The sequence below is a fragment of the Labeo rohita genome, chromosome 21, assembly GCF_022985175.1.
Source record: "Labeo rohita strain BAU-BD-2019 chromosome 21, IGBB_LRoh.1.0, whole genome shotgun sequence".
Lineage (NCBI taxonomy): Eukaryota > Metazoa > Chordata > Actinopteri > Cypriniformes > Cyprinidae > Labeo > Labeo rohita.
The window spans coordinates 21,773,472-21,791,470 of NC_066889.1; the positions used below are offsets into that span (position 1 = coordinate 21,773,472).

At 35.2% G+C, this 17,999-nt stretch overlaps 1 protein-coding gene across 1 annotated transcript; it reads left to right on the forward strand.

Annotated features, from left to right (window-relative positions):
• The first annotated feature begins 58 nt into the window (after positions 1-58).
• On the forward strand, positions 59-15,826 carry mamdc4 (MAM domain containing 4). Its single transcript, XM_051093870.1, has 28 exons — positions 59-431; positions 2,849-2,944; positions 3,052-3,213; positions 3,606-3,731; positions 3,867-4,100; positions 5,317-5,442; positions 5,557-5,721; positions 6,233-6,327; positions 6,460-6,615; positions 6,716-6,806; positions 6,917-7,033; positions 8,362-8,460; positions 8,553-8,690; positions 8,775-8,914; positions 10,492-10,594; positions 10,679-10,783; positions 10,881-11,012; positions 11,175-11,302; positions 11,544-11,757; positions 11,850-11,987; positions 12,067-12,191; positions 12,309-12,399; positions 12,572-12,721; positions 12,808-12,933; positions 14,111-14,235; positions 14,314-14,413; positions 14,547-14,740; positions 15,071-15,826. Exons 1-28 carry the CDS (start codon positions 374-376, stop codon positions 15,071-15,073), a joined length of 3,537 nt encoding a protein of 1,178 aa, XP_050949827.1. The 5' UTR covers positions 59-373; the 3' UTR covers positions 15,074-15,826.
• Positions 15,827-17,999: the final 2,173 nt, after the last annotated feature.

Genomic DNA, 17,999 nt, shown 5'->3' on the forward strand with positions numbered 1-17,999 from the left:
AAGGTATACTGGTAAGCCGAACCCTATAAATGTTTTACAGTTTGCTACTATTGGTAAGACCAGAATTTACCATTCATTTTGGCTACCTACTGTAGTAACATTGTCAAGTGAAGTATCTGGTGTTGAAGCCAAGATACACTCAGCTGTCTGTGCTGCATATTTTCAAAAGGGCTAAGCAGCTTTATAGGAAGGATCTGGCATGCGTCTGGAGGTTAAAATATAAAGTCCAGGTATTATCTCTGTGTGGAATCAAAAGGGAGGGACGCAGGTGAAGTTATTAACTTCGCATGTGGCCCGGAGGGTGCTTTTGCTCACCATACGCTGAAGAAGAGCTCTTGTTCTGTCTTCTTGTGGTAAAAAGTAGACGGGATTCATGGCTACCTGCCACTGGATTCTCCTCGCGTGTCTCACGCTGAATATCTGTCAGAGGGGTGAGATTTTTGATCATTTTTAATGTTTTTAGGTCAGTTGCTTAAAGTACTGAAGGTCACTTTGGCATATATGTGTACTGTTTTAACATTAGTGATTGGTTCATTTTTAATTTTAATGCTTACAATTATACATTTTGGTGGCTAATATTTCAAATGATATTTTTAATATTTCTGTGAATAAACTAGTACTGTAACTGCACTCTGTTTTCTGCTAAAGCCATTATAACTTCAAAACCATTTATTCTATATCATAACAGTTTATGCTTGGGAATACAATCCGGCAATTTCTGCCAGTTTTCTGCATTGTTTAAAAATTATTGCTCTTGTATGTGGAAATACAGCCTCATATCTGACATTCGTGTATCAGAGACCTTTGACTGTGTATTGCGCGATTACTAAAAAGACAGACCTTTGTGACAACTTTAAGAGGAAGATTTAGAAATCCAAGTTTTTTTAATGTCTTGAAGCTTAAACACAGACTGTTTTGGACTTTTAATCACTTGCAGCATAATTTAATTGTTTCATCAGCAGCAAATCAGCATATTAGATTGATTTCTGAAGGATCATGTTACACTAAAGACTGCATTAATGATGTTAAAATTCAGTTTTGCCATCACTAAATAAATTACGTTTAAAATATATTAAAAGAGAGATGTTATTTTAATTGTTCATATGTGGACCACAAAACCAGTCATAAGGGTCAATTTTTAAAAATGTTATTTATTTAACTATTTGAAAATCTGAGGGTGCAAAAAATACTCAGAATATTCAAAATACTGAGAAAAATGCCTTCCAAATGAAGTTCTTAGCAATATGTATTACGAATAAAAAAATTAAGTTTTGCTATATTTACGGTAGGAAATTTTCTGAATATCTTAATGGCACATGATCTTTGCTTAATATCCTAATCATTTTTGGCATAAAAGAAAAACAGACAATTTTGACCCATACAATGTATTTTTGACTATGACTACAAATACACCTGTGCTACTCAAGACTGGTTTTGTGGTCCAGGGTCACATATTACAGTTTTCAGTGTTTTAGATCAAATAAAGCCCAAACTAGAAGGGTAGTATATGATTTCTGTGCTAAAATAGCACAGATTTTTTTGTAGCGCCTCAGTTCAAGCGGGTTGCCAGGTTTTCACAACAAAACCCACCCAACTGCTACTCTAAACGTGTTTTGTATTCATAATAAATCTAACGTTTTTGGGGTCACTTAAACCAACAGACATGGAAAAACAACCCTTGGCAACAGTGTTAAAGTAGCCCAATTCTGCGGGAAAAACCAGGACTTGGCAACACTGCCTGAAAGCACAAAGTTAAAGCTCGAAATAAACATGAATGAACATCATGAATTTTTTTTCAACTGCAGAAATACATCAATACGCACCAGTTTTATTCACACCACGTTAATCTAATCTAGTCTACACTGTAAAAAACAATTTGTTGAGTCAACTTAAAATAATTTGTAACCTGGCTGCCCTAAAATTTTAAGTTCAGTCAACTCAAAAAAAAAGTTTATTCAGCTTGAAATGTTAAATTATACTAAGTGACAACTTAGATATTTGAGTTGAATCAACTTAAAATTTGAAGGCAGCTGGGTTACTTACCCATCTGTTAAGTTTAGCAAACACAAATATCCAAGTTGTTACTTAGTACAACTTAACATTTCAAGTTAACTAAACTTATTTTAGTTGACTGAACTTAAAATTTTAAGGCAGCAGGGTAACAAATTATTTTAAGCTGACTCAACAGCTCTCTTTTTTATTTTTTACAGTGTACTGTCCATTTTGTTTGTCAGACAAAATGGCGATTTCAACAACATCATGGATTGCACGTGCCGGGGAAAAAAACGTGTGGAAGCTGCTAAATCATATAGAGAAGGACTTAGTAATCAGGAACGTGCACAATATTTTGACCATCTATAAATTATGGTTACTATAATAGTATACTATATATAATATAGTTACTATATATAGAAATAATAAGAACAAACACAGCTGTTGTCAAGATTCTTGCCCTGGAAATCCTGATTCAGTTTGGCCAACCACAAACGTGTTTTGTTCCTCAGACCATTTTTTGCACTCTTCTCCTTGATTTGTTATAACGTTTGGCAGTCTATAGTACTCCAAATGTTTTTCCCAGTCTGACCGATTAGGATAGCCCAAAACAGGACAATAGTTGACCGTTTTCAGCAGCGATAATCAGCAAAATATGCCCGTTTTGTTTGGTTCAGTGGCATTGTTTACATTCAGTATGGCTGACTGATGACGCGTTGTGAAAACACTTTTGCTAAAAGCTTTTATAATGTCTCTGTAATCGTACACTAATAGCAGTGTGATGTTGTGGTAGTGGATTTTATACACACAACTGTGAAAGTCCAATCATGTGTCTTAATCATTACTCATTTGGTAGCTGTGGCTCTGGAGCGAAATGACTGCAGCAGCTCCCCAGAAGTCAGATGTGATTTTGTTTGCGACTGCCAAGACTGTAGTGATGAGGAAGACTGTGGTAAGACACTGAATGTCTGATATTCCTTTATTTCTGGTATCTGGTTACTGTATTATGTGTCCTTTTCTTGTAATTTTTCCGTTTTTTGTTTATCGGTTGAATTGCAGGTTATCAGGGACAGGACTTTTTGTGTGATTTTGAGCATGAGGGGAAGTGCGGATGGACTGAAAAGTCAGATGAAGGTGGGTACATGTGGCAGAGACAACAGAGAGGGAACACGCTCCCTGACAGCGGGCCGTCCTCCGATTTCACCACTGGCACTTCCACAGGTAAATGATAATTCAGCTTACCCTTCCTGCAGGGTATTTTATATTTATAAAAGCTTTTTTTTAATTTTAAATTTAAAAAACTGTGGGAATTGATACACTTTAAACTGAATTCTAAGCTTTTTCAATTTATTTTTTATTTTTTGTAAATATAATAATTATTATAAACAATAATAAAATGTCATTTAGTTTTTTTACAATTTGTTACAAATATAAAAATATAAACTACTATTCAAAAGTCTGTGATCAGCAAGTTTTTTAATAAATAAAATCGATTCTTTTATTTAGAAAGGATGCATTAATTTGATCAAAAGTGTCAGTAAAGACATTTATAATGTTACGAAAATATAAGTTATTTTTAGTTCATTTTAGTAAAATGCTTCTGTGTTCCTCAGGCTGGTTCATGGCAGTGACGGCTGTGACTTCAAATACTCCCAGAACCGCTGTGCTTGTGTCCCCTACAATAAAACATTCGTCTCCTACCTGTCGCCTTCGGCTCAGATACTTCCTCTGGGACTCAGGTTCACACACATACTAACACATTCAAAACTATTGAATTGACCGGTTAACCTGTAGAGCAGCAGTAAATGAAGATAGGGACACATATAACGCTACAGGTGTTCCTTTAACACTTGTGAATTCACTGTGTGTTTCAGGTCACATAGGGCTGGGTGACACACCACTGTGGGGGTCGGTGTTGCAAATTGATGGTGAGGAAGCTGTGGTGTGGAGGCCGGAGAGCACCAGCGTCCGCGGCTGGAGGGAGGCCATCATCTATTTGGGCCGTATTTCGGGACCTTTCCATATCCAGCTTCATTCGAGGCGCAGTGAAGGGAAGCAAGGAGATGTGTCTATTGATCAGATGGAATTCTTAGATTGTGCCCTGCCAGGTAAAGAGAATAAAAAAAAAAATATTCAGAGGCATCATTCAGTTTATTTTATTTTATATTCTTTTTTTTATTATTTAATTTTATTTTATTTAAATGTATTTATTTTGCCAGGGCGCTGGTGACAATCCAGTTTTTATTTATTTTTTATTCATTCATTTATGTGGGGGCACCAGTGACAGTCCATTTTATTTGATTTTATTTATTTTTTGTGGGGGCACTGGTGACAATCCAGTTTTGTTTATTTTATTTTATTTTATTTTAGTTTAGTTTAGTTTAGTTTAGTTTATTTAGGTGGGGGCACTGTTGACATTCTATTATTTATTTTATTTTTTATTTTTTATTTATTTTGCCAGGGCACTGGGGACAGTCCAGTTTTATTTTATTTTATTCATGTATTATTTATTTATTTTTATTTTTTTTTTTTTACTATTTTTTTTTTTATTATTATTATTTTGTGGGGCCACTGATTTTTTATTTTATTTTATTTTATTTTATTTTATTTTGCCAGGGCACTGGTGACGATCCAGTTTTATTCTATTTTATCACAGTCCGTTTGTTTTGTTTTGTTTTGTTTTGTTTTGTTTTGTTTTGTTTTATTTTGCCAGGGCACTTGTGACGATCCAGTTTTTTTTTTTTTTTTTTTTTTTTTTTTAGGTCGGGGCACTGTTGACAGTCTATTATTTTATTTTATTTTTTCTTTTTTATTTATTTTGCCAGGGCACTGGGGACAGTCCAGTTTTATTTTATTCATTCATTCATTCATTCATTTATTTATTTATTTATTATTATTTTGTGGGGCCACTGTTGACAGTATTTTATTTTATTTTATTTTATTTTATTTTTTATTTTATTTTGCCAGTTTTGCCGATCCAGTTTTATTCTATTTTATTACAGTCCATTTGTTTTATTTTGTTTTGTTTTATTTTGCCAGGACACTTGTGACGATCCAGTTTTATTTTATTATTTTATTTTATTTTATTTTATTTTTTATTATTTTATTATACTTTTTTTTTTTTAAATAGGGGACACCAGCAATCCTGGCTGTCTTCTCTTTTCTTTTTTACAACTTAATTATCAAACATACAAATACTTTTTTAGAGGTTGCATTTAAAATCCACTTGCCTCATTTACAATGTGCATGGTGATTCAGCGATCAATGCATTAGATGCATCACAGTTTTAGTGATAAGCATGTTTGGATTCTCTCTTTCTTTTAGTTCCCCCTGAAAGTGGAACGTGCGGTCCAGGTTTCATGACATGTAAGCGGGAGGGATGTGTGGAGGACTATAAAGTGTGCGACGGCACGGATGACTGTGGTGATGGAACGGATGAAGAAAACTGTGGTGAGAGACCATGAATCTAGCAAAAGAAATCCTTCAATCCTCCTTAACCTTCAGTGCATTTGATTCCTGTGTTAGATTGCTGATCACTGATGTTTTATGTTGATATGTATTTAGTATATACTCAGCAGAACATAAGCTGTAACTTTGAAGATGGTCTTTGTGGATGGGACCTAAGAACACTATCATCCTTGAAATGGACAAGGACCAGTCAGAGGAATATATCACTTTCTGAGCCTCTAAAAGGACCTGGTAGAGACCACACAACTAATACAGTGGCAGGTTTGTGGCCAGTCTTTTTCATTTATTATTATTTATTTTATTTATTTATTTTATTTCTACTTTATTATTTTTTTAAATCTTTTTTTTTATCTATTAAATATCTAGTTTATCTATTATATGTACAAAAGTTGAAGTTTTTTAATCCACCATATACAGTACACTACCGTTCAAAAGTTCAGTAAGTTTTCTTCCTTAAGAAAGAAAGAAATAAAGAAAGAAATGATCACTTTTATTCAGCAAGGATGCATTAAATTGATTGTAAGGATGACTTTGATTGTAAGTAATGAGTAAGTAATTTATATCTCAAATAACTGCTGTTCTTTTAAACTTTATTTTTTAAAGAATCCTAAATTTTTCATTGTTATTTTACTTTAGTCAATTGTAGAGCAATGAAAATGTATTTAAAGGTGTATCATTTTTTTCCAGTTATGTTAGTATTTATTTTTATTTCTGTTCTCATTTTAGTTTTTTTTTTGAAGATAATACTGAAATGTGAATTATTGCTCTTCAGGACATTTCTTGTATGTGACCGATGACAAGAAGAGTGATTGGTCATCTTTTCATAGCCCTCCCATGGCACCAACCAATGAGACACATCCTTGTCGGGTATGTAAATACTATATTTGTATGCATATTTGTATCTGTGCATATTTTAGAGAGCATTTGGGGGTATCTGGGTGTGTCCATGTCTATGGTGGTTATGGCTTTAAATTTTACACCTATTTTTCATAATTACAGATGGTAATGTACACACATCAGTTTGGCCGAGTGTCAGGCGGACTGTCTGTGTTGGTGGCTGAGCAGCACATCTATCCTGTATGGGAACGTGGAGGTGCTCTCGGGGACTTGTGGGTAAAGGCTGAGGTGGAGTTTGTCGTCAACAGCACGTTCCAGGTACATGAACTTATTGCTCTATTGACGACGTAACACAAGGTTGTTGTTTTTATTACACTGCTGTCATAAAAAGCTATCTAACTGAACTTGCCCCAATCAGATTCTCTTTGTTCCTGCTATTCGAGACCAAGCATATGGAGGGATCGCTATCGATGATATTGTCTTGTCCCCTGAGTGTCGCTTATCCAATGGTACTCTCTAGTCTTCACTGATTGTACACCACAATTTTATGATTGCATGCATATTGTGTGTAATTTTATAAAAATGATTCAGTCTCTATCTTTCATTTCCCTGCATATAGAATCAATGCCAGATCCAGAATATCCAAGGCCTCCCCCTCACCCTTGCACAAATGACGATTTGAAAATCTGTGACTTTAAGGAGGACTGTTCTGCTGGAGAAGATGAGGCTCAGTGTGGTGAGTTCCACCTGTACTAATATATGTGCATGTTCAGTGGATTTGCATGCTTTTTTGTTTAATTAATTAATGGACACACACACACACACACACAATTTGATATTTATATGTCTGTTTAGTTTTACCTTGAAGATATTTTTCACTGTGACACTATTTTGATGTTATTTTCAGCCTATTTTGTAATATTTTTTTACATTTTCATAGTTATTTGCACCCTAATTTGTGAAATTAAGCACATTTTCCTATATATAATTCAGCCTCATTCTTGTTTAGATTCATGTTTCATTTATCCAGATTATTTTAGCCTATTTTGCACTTTTTTTTTCATTTAAGATCTTTTGCACTGTGAAATTTTCACATTTTTTTTTAACCTATGTTGTGCAGTTAAGCACATTTCCCTACAATTCAGCCTCATTCATTTTATAAATTCATGTTTCATCTTTCCAGATTATTTGCAGCCTGTTTTGCAATATTTTTAATATATATTTTGTACTGTTGTTTTTTACATTGTCACATTATTATTTGCAGCCTAATTTGTGAAATTAAGCACATTTCCCTCTAATTTTTTAGATTCATGTTTTATCTTTCCAGATTATTTACAGCCTATTTTGCAGTATTTTTAATATTTATTTTCTCATTATTATTTGCAGCCTAGTTTGTGAAATTAAGCACATTTTCCTCTAATTCGGGCCCATTCATGTTTTATATTCATGTTTCATCTTTCTTTCCAGATTATTTTCATTTTATTTTGTACTGTTGTTTTTTACATTGTCACATTATTATTTTTAACCTAATTTATGAAATTAAGATGAATTAGATTTCCCTCTAATTCAGCCTCATTCTTTTTTTAGATTCATTTTTTATCTTTCCAGATTATTTAAGTTTATTTTGTACCACTTTTCTTACATTTTCACATTATTATTTTCAGCCTAATTTGTGAAATTAATTGTGAAATATTTTATATTAATTTTTCATCTTTCCAGATTATTTTCAGCCTATTTTGCAATATATTTTTTTTACATTTGCACATTATTATTTGCAGCCTAATTTGTGAAATTAAGCACTAATCTAATCTAGCCTCATTCATTTTTTTAATTTATTTTTGATCTTTCCAGATTATTTGCAGCCTATTTTGTACTATTTTTTTTACAGTTTCACATTATTTTCCTGTAATTCACCCTCATTCATTATTTAGATTCATTTTTCATCTTTTCATATTACTCATATATTTCATATATTCATATAATACTACTGTAATGCCCAGTGGTACATTTTCTATTTATTTTATGATATAAAATAATCATATTACAGCAATGTTGTTTACATAGGGGACTTCGCATATGAGATGGGAAGCTCTGGCTGGACAGATGCCAGTTTAGGAAGCCAAGCCTGGGAGCTAAAACTGGAGTATAATGACACCATAAAAGGTGAAAAGAATCAGTTTTAATTACAATGGAAGTAAGAAAATGTTTTTTTATGAAGTAAGTTAATTTAGTTTAATTTGTTTGTGTGTCATTAGACGAGTTCCTGACTGTGATTGGTGCTCCCGGGCAGCAGCTAAGTGAAGCCCAAACTCGTACCCCTCTCTTGGGTCCGTCAGGTCCAGCATGCACCCTTCAGTTCTCCTACAGTCTCAGCGGCAGTAACCCACACATAGGTACAACATCAGCTGTAATACACCTGTCTCACCCCTGTTAGTCAGCATAATGTTAGACTGTAGATTGTCTTGCTGTCTCTGCAGGTGATCTGGCAGTGTATGTTGTGGACAGTGTGTTGGGGACTCATCCTGTGCTGTGGGAGTTTTCTGGAAGAACCAATGAGACGGCAGGAACTTGGGTAAAAGAGGAAGTCTATGTTGGAGCCAGAGATCATCGCTTTCAGGTAGTCTATCTATCTATCTATCTATCTGTCTGTCTGTCTGTCTATCTGTCTATTGGTCTATCTGTCTATGTATTTATCTGTCTTTTATCGTTCTATCATTCCATCATTCTATCATTCTGTCTGTCTATCATTTATTCTATCATTCTATCTCGCTAACGTTGTATCTATTGTTCCATCGTTCCATTGTTCTATCGTTCTATCATTCTCTGTCTATCGTTCTGTCGTTCATTCTATCTCGCTAACTATCTATCTTTCTATCTATCTATCTATCTATCTCTGTCTGTCTATCCATCTATCTGTCTGTCTATCTGTTGGTCTATGTATCTATCTGTCTTTTATCGTTCTATCATTCCATCGTTCTGTCTATCATTCTGTCTATGTATCATTCATTCTATCATTCTATCTCACAAACGTTCAATCTATCTATTGTTCCATCATTCCATTGTTCTATAACATTCTATCTATCTCTCTCTCTATCTATCTATCTATCTGTCTATCAATCTATCTATCTATTGATCTGTCTTTTGTTGTTGTATACATTGTTCCATCGTTCTGTCTATCATTCTATCATTCATTCTATCATTGTCTATCTATTTATTCTATCATTCTATCTCGCTAACGTTCTATTGTTCCATCGTTCCATTGTTCTATCATTCTGTCATTCTTATCTATCATTCATTCTTTCATTCTATCTCGCTAACGTTCTATCAATCTATCTGTCTATCTATCATCTATCTATCTATCTGTCTATCTGTCTATCATCTGTCTTTTGTTGTTCTATACATTTGTTGTTCCATCATTGTCTATCATTCATTCTATCATTCTATCTTGCTAATGTTCTATCTATCTATCTATCTATCTATCTATCTATATCTATCTATCATTTATCTATTTATCTGTCTTTTATCGTTCTATCAATCATTCTGTTGTTCTGTCTGTCATTCTATCATTCTATCTCGCTAACTATTTATCTATCTATCTATCTATCTATCTATCGTTCTATCTATCTATCGTTCCACCTGTCTATCTATCTATCTATCGTTCTTTCTATCCATCTATCGTTCCACCTGTCTGTCTATCTATCCATCTATCTATCTTTATCTATCTATCATCTATTTATTTATCTGTCTTTTATCATTCTATCGTTCTGTCTGTCATTCTATTATTCTATCTCACTAACTATCTATCTATCTATCTATCTATCTATCGTTCTATCATTCTTTCTATCCATCTATCGTTCCACCTGTCTGTCTATCTATCTATCTATATCTATCTATCATTTATCTATCTATCTGTCTTTTATCATTCTGTCTGTCATTCTATCATTCTATCTCGCTAACTATCTATCTATCTATTGTTCCACCTGTCTGTCTATCTATCTATCTATCATCTATCTATTTATCTGTCTTTTATCGTTCTATCAATTGTTCTGTTGTTCTGTCTGTCATTCTATCCTGCTATCCATCTATCTATCATTCCACCTGTCTGTCTGTCTGTCCATCCATCTATCTATCCATCTATCTATCTGTTGTTCTTTCATTCTATATATCATTCTATCTGTTTTTTCTCATTCTCAGTTAGAGTTCAGGGCCCATGCTAAAGAGATCTCCCCTAGCTCCCAGATTGCAGTGAAGGATGTTCACTTTATTGACTGTTCTACCCTGTTTGTGCCCTCTGGTGGTGAGTGGGAACAAATAGTTATTTATTTTCTTATTTGTTTTTACTGTCTCTTCACATCATCATCTATTGTTTTCCCTCTAACAGATATATCATGTAATTTTGAGGTAAATTTGTGCGGGTGGAACCAGGACCAAACAGATAATTATGACTGGACGCTTCATAGTGGAATGGACCACACTGTCCACGATGGTCAGAAAACATTTGATAACTGAATTATTATTGGTTTTTTATGTTTGAAACCATTATCATACAAACATCTTTCTTCTTTCATCTCCCTCTTTCTCAGGTAAGAGTCTGGTGGTGGACATGTGGGACCCCTCACTGCGTGGTCTTTCTGGACGTCTCCTCTCAGTCAGACAGAATAGTAACTCAGAGCACTGTCTGTCCTTCTTCTACAAACTCTATGGACCAGACACAGGTGGATCTGAACACTTTATTCCCAGCTTCACAAAATACCAAATTAACCGGTTAACCAGTTAACCTGACCGGAAGGTCCTACAGCTTATAAACAGCTTATGTAGAGAAACTGATTAAAACTACACTTCATTATAATTCATTTGTTTCATCTTCTCTTTCCCAGGCGCTCTAAGTGTAAAGCTGCTATTTGCTGATGGCTCAGAAGAGCTGTTGTGGACACGCAGCGGTGCCCATGGTAACGTTTGGCATGAGGGCCATTGCTCTGTGCCTCCTCAGCTCTCCGCTTTCCAGGTGCACACAAAAGTTGTTTACACAGTATAATTGTCAGCAAAAGCAACATAATGATTTTGTGAATGGCCATGGATAATAGCTTACAAGATTATTAGTGAATGAACTGACTACATTAAGCATCTCATGACTGTTAAAGGGGATGTTTAACAGTTTTATTATTTAATTAATCTGACAATTAGTCTTCTTATCCTCGTTTCTACTGATTTTTTTTATTCCATCTCTCTTTATCTCACATATGTAGCTGGTGTTTGAAGCCACTCGTTCTGGTTTTGATGGACAGCTGGCTTTAGATGACGTGGCTTTTGTGGCAGAACCATGTTCTTTGCCTACTATGTGCTCATTTGAGAGTCAGACTTGTGGCTACACCAGTTCTGGAAGAGCAAGGTGGGTACACCAGAGCTGGGCTTTAGCCCAAACTGGACCCAAGATAGACCACAGCCTGGAGACAGAAAATGGTGAGGGAAATTTGAAAATTAAAGCAACACTTTTGCAGTGTTTTTGTTTCCACTGGATTAGCTCAAATGAATGACATACAGTATGTCACCAGGTTTCTACATGCTGGCCCACAGCAGTGTTGATGTCCTTCCCCAGGGCAGTGTGACCACCTTGACTTCCCCTGTGCGTAGAGGCGTATCTCACACTGAATGTGTGCACTTCTGGTACCATACAGGAGGAGAAAAACCAGGTACGATGATCCAGTGTCAACGAAGTGTTTATACAACTATTCATTCGCAAGTATTAACGGTATATGTATCTCTAAACAGGTACACTGAATGTCTATGTGAAGCCAACTCATGGAAACAGGATACAGTTATTTTCCAGTAGCATCAGGCAGGGACATGCCTGGCGTCATGGCCAAGGGAATGTCAACTGGAATGGGGATTGGCAGGTAAGTGATCTGATGCCTTGGCTTGTTAGTAATGTAATGCAATGAATCTGTTTTGTTAGTTTATTGTGCTTAATAAATTATCTAAGTGTGAGGGTTTGTGTATTTTTTGGGATTCAGCTGCAGTTTGAAGTGAAGGGTGAAGGCGACCCATCCAGTTTTATTGCAGTTGATGACATCACCTACTCGACTCACAGCTGCCCCACAGCAGGTTTGTTTTAAAAGTCAACATGAAATAAAAATTTACACCCGTTTATTTTCTCAATGCCCCTTCCTGTTCTTATTGTAAATGAATCAGTGCATGTTATTTTAAAAATTAAAAATATCTTAAAAAATATTCACGATCTTGCTTCACCCCTGAAACCAACCTTTCTTTTTTTCAGATAGCGTCTGCGATTTCGAGAGAGGTTTGTGTGGTTGGTCTAACACTCAGAACTCATCTGTAGACTGGTTAGACTGGGACCTGACCAGTGTGAAAGCTGAGATGTTCTACTGCACGCCACCATATGACCACACACTATTCACAGACGAAGGTGATTTATGCTCATAATAAAATTTTTGTCATCAGCTCCTATATTTTGAGGAACTGGGTGTAATTTAGTCTCCTTTCTGACTCTAGGACACTTCTTGGTCCTTCCTAACTCTCAGCGTGATACAGCAAACCAGAATGCTTGGCTGCTGAGTCCTCACCTGCCACCAACCAAAGGAACCTGTCTGAAATTTTGGGTTTATCAGCCAACCATATGTACGTATTTATGTATCTATATCATTCAACGGTTAGTTTTAGTTTTTTTACATTAGTTATTTAGTATGTCAGCAACCAAGTTCCAACAATGCCTGTATATTTTTGAAATCCATCTTTTCACGCTGAGGACAACTGAGGGACTCATATGCAACTATTACAGAAGGTTCAAACGCTAACTGATGCTTCAGAAGGAAACACAATGCATTATGAGCTGGGGGGTGAAAACTTTTGGAATTTGAAGATCAGGGTAAATTTAACTTATTTTGTCTGGGAAACATGTAAGTAAATCTTCTGTAGCTTCTAAAGGGCAGTACTGAATGAAAAAAAAAAAGATATTTAGGCAAAATAGGAAAAATGCACACATCTTCATTCTGTTCAAAAGTTTTCACCCCCAGCTCTTAATGCATCGGTTTTCCTTCTGGCGCATCAGTGAGCATTTGCATATGAGTCCCTCAGTTGTCCTTAGTGTGAAAAGATGGGTCTCAAAATCATGCAGTCATTGTTGGAAAGGGTTCAAATACACAAAAATGCTGAAAAAACAGAATTTGTGGGATCTGAAGGGTTTTTCTGAAGAACAGCGGGCAGTTTAACTGTTCAGGGCAGACGAGGGATTCATGAACAACTATCACTAAACAAAAACAAAAAAGCAGCTGTGGATCATTCAGGTAACAACACAGTATTAAGAAAAAGGCGTACATAAACTTTTGAATGGGGTCATTTTTTTAAATTCAACTATTATTTTTTCTTGTTAATGTTTTCTATGTGTTAACGTCTTTTATGTGAAATATCTTATTTAGATCAGTACTAAATAAAAAATAACATGCATTTTGTATGATCCCTCTTATTTTGGTAAAATAATTAACATTTTGCAGATTCTGCAAGGTGTATGTAAACTTTTGACCTCAACTGTATATTCAAACAGAAAACGGTATTTTTAAATTGTAATAATATTTCACAGTAATACTGTTTTATTGTCTTTTGGATCAAACAAATGCATTTATTCTTGATCAGCAAAAAGGTCTCTCTGGCAATTATACACCTTATTTCATCAAAATTTTCTTTAAAACTAGCATCTAGCTATTAAATATCCAATAAAATGTACTGTTACTCACTTTGGATTTAAAAAATAAATCATTATAATGTATTTATGATTACTTATATGGCTTTCTTGTTGAAGATGACACTAAACTCACAGTGTGGAGGCTGTTTGAAAACACCAGAAATGAATTGCTGACACTGCATGAGGGAGGTGGAGACTGGAAGCGCTTCAGTGTCAATATCACCTCAGAAACTGAGTACCAGGTGACCAGGTTTTTAAGTGTGATTTATAAATTGAGCGTTAGTGATTATACTAATTGTGTGTGTTTTAACGGGAGGCAGATTGTACTAGAGGGATTTAAAGGAGAGAAGGGTGTTCTTGCCTTGGATGACATACAGTACACAGTCGGGGTGAACTGTGCTGGGCAGAAGACAGACCAAAGTAAGAGTTCTTCTTTAGTATTATTTACATTTTCATGTATTTGTGTTACCATTATACTTATGATTCTGTGCGAAGTGAAAATCTTTTTTATAATTATAGCTTTTTATAAGCTTTTTTTTTCATTTGTTTTCAGCCTCATCATCATCTAACAACACAGGAACCATTGTGGCTGTTGTAGTCGTCATTGTGCTCATAGTGCTTCTCGCTGCCTTCCTGGTTTTCTACCTGAAGACTAAACATAAGACCAATGCTTTAATACAGGAATCAAACGGATCTCGTGTAAACCCCACTGGCTTTAGCAATGACATGTATGAATCTGCAAATGCTGTAAGTTATATGGTTAAAGGGATTTGGGCATTATTTACTCACCCCCTTTTGAGGACACAAAAGAATGCATTTTATATTTGTTGTACACTAAATGTGTTTTAGACCAAAGGTTATTGTATGGCTTTAGAAGTCACATAGACACTATTATTGAGTTTTTGCATCATTTCTGAGATGCTTTTTAATTGCAAGGAAAAGAACAACCAGTATAGTCTTCAAAATTTTACATTTTGGGTTCCACAGATGACAAAGTTATGGGTTTACTGTAATCTCTAATAACATAAACTGCACTTTAATATTTAAATATGCTTTTGTGTGTTTGCTTGTTTACAGTAACGTGCAGAGGAGGTGAATGCTGGACCGTAGGAGGTTACTGTGGTGACTGTGCCACCAAGTGGCAGCCTTTCAGCAAAACGGTCGACATCACAGCAGGAGAACTGCTTGTGTCGCTACGGCAGGACTAGCCGGTCATAACACATGCAAAATGCCTGATGCTAACCAAAAGATATTGAGTTGTCTTTACTATGAGTGAAATATTTGGGTCAGATACCTATTTTACTCAACTGGTGATACCTTGGCTGTTCTACGTGCCATCACAGGATATTAATGAATCAAATCTAATGTAATTTAATATGATATGCAATTAACAGAATGGCAAAGTGCAGAAAAAGCAAAGAAACAACAATCCCCGTGACATTAGATGTCCATGATGTGTATTTTTGGAGGTTTTGTGGTTTACATGCATTGCATTTACATCTGCAATACGTCTATAGGACGTTTCCTATGAGTTGTCAAATAGACGTCTATTAGATGTCTTTAAGATGTTTATGATTTAGACTACGTAAAACTGACATCTTGCAGACATCTGTTAGATGTTTCTACACAGCAGATGCTTTCCAGATCAAGTGATATTTAACAGACGTCTTTCAGACGTATGTGTGCTATGTGTGGATTCTCTCTGTTACAGATAAACAGAGGTTCCAAATGAATACATTAAATGTTTAAAGGGAAAAAATGCAGTTTTTGTTGTGGGAGAGGTGAAAAGTAAAGTACTTAAGTGTTGTTCCATAAAGTAAATCGTACTGTATTCCCAATCTGCTTATAAAAAATTAACATTAAATTAATTTATTTAAAAAATGTCCCGTGTGTAGTTCATAGAAATATTATACAACTATTATGCAACGTTCTCAAAGAATATCTTGAAGTATAAATCGAATTCGATACGATAGATAGGTCCATATGACTGTCTTAAAAAGTTTTAGAGTTCATTTATCCAAGGTATTTATTAAACCAGATTGTCTTCTGTTGACAGAATTACAAATAGAACAGTTACTGGATTTTTGCAGCTATATCAAGAAAAACGATATAGCTTTTAGCTAGCTTTTATACCACAGGATTTTCACCACAGTTGCTGTCAACTTGTTAAAGTCGTTTATACATATATTCAAGAAAGACACAAAAGGCGTCATTATCGCTGAGGGAATTTTATAAAACACACGTTTTTATCATATCATCATATCAACGATATGTTTTCTCTTTCAAACTCGACTAGGCAGACGTTAAACCGAATTACGGCGTCTCTTAGCAACGGCGAAGTCTCCACGGCAACATCCTCCCATTCCGTCTGTCGAAAAGCTTCAGTCGGATAATTCGGTAGCATAAAAATGAAAAGCTTTGCTGTGTTTAAAATTAAAGCTCGGATTATAAAACCAATGGAGGGGAGCAAAATATCGCGTTTTATGAATTGTTTTTGAGAAGTGAGTGACTCGTGGAGGGGTTACAGACACGAACGCGTGACAGAGCTGCAGTGACAGTGATGCTGTGACTAACGTTAAATTCACTATTATCTGTCCGTGCAACCTGCATTACTGTGGAAAAAAAACCCTGTAATATAGCGAATACTTGCACTTACCGGCAGGATGGACCCCGGTGTGCTCATATTTTTACTTTACGTCATGATAGTTCACGAACTCGTGTGTGGACTGATGCAGTACAGGAGACAAGCAGCCAAACCTCATAAACGCCTAATGTGGTGCTCCAGGTAAGATGTATTTTGTGTATTTTACCTAGCAAATTTGCTAAAATGTCCCATAAGTTCTCTAAATCTGACCAACTTCTTTCTGGGATATCCACAAATGTAAAGAGAGTTATTGTGTATGCTTTAAAATGTCCTGTAAGGTAGCCTTAAACTTAATTTTAAGCAACTGATTTATACCTTAATAATATTCTTAGTGTCCACTCTCCTGGCAAATCCAGTCTCCGTATATGCAAATATTAAACTGTTGAAACAACAGCTAATTGAATAACTGCATGTGTCTATGCTTTATTAACTGGATGGTCTTTATTCTTTACCCACAGTGCCCGTGTCTGTCATGGAACGTGGAGCGTCAGCAGCCAGCCGGTGCGGACCGGGAGGCGAGACTTGAAGAAAACTGGACGTATTGTCAGGAAAGCGTGACACAAGGGCCGTCTTGGACATACAATCCAGATCCATAAATGTGGTTCTTAATCATCCTTTCTGCACTGTGATCAATCACTAAAGCTATGCTGGACCGCTCACTGCCATTCGTGATTTTATAATTTCAGCTGTGATGCTCAAAGTTTACAGTTTTCCTATTCACTGTAATTGTGGACACCGGAGGTGCATTTCTAGCTATAGTTCACCTAGAAATTGAAATTCTGTCATTTACTCAGCCTTAGTGTTGTTGCAAACAGGTATGAGACATTTTTACAAATGTACTTAGTGTATTTTTTTTGTGCCCTATGGAAGCCCGTTTCCACCACAGAATAAAAAATGAAAGGTAATTGCAACTTTTTATTTCACAATTCTGACTTTTTTTTCTCTGAATTCCGTGATACAAACTTGTAATTCTGACTTTTTTCTTAGAATTGGGTGATTTAAACTCGCAAATCTGACTTTTTTCCTCAGAATTGCTTGCAGTTGCAAATTTTAATTTGGGAGATATAAACTCACAATTATAAGTTTTGTTCTCAGAATTAAGAGTTTTTATCTTGCAATTCTGACTTTATTTCGCACAACTGCGAGTTTATATCACACAGTTCTGAGGAAAAAGTTAGAATTGCGATATTTTATCTTGAAATTCTTTTTTTTTTTCTCACAATTGTGAGTTTCTGTCACACAATTTTGAAAAAAGTTACAACTGTGATTTTATATCTGTGATTTATATGTGATTTTAATTCTGACTTTATAATTGCAAGTTTATATCACGCAATTCTGACATTATAACTTGCAGAATTGTGA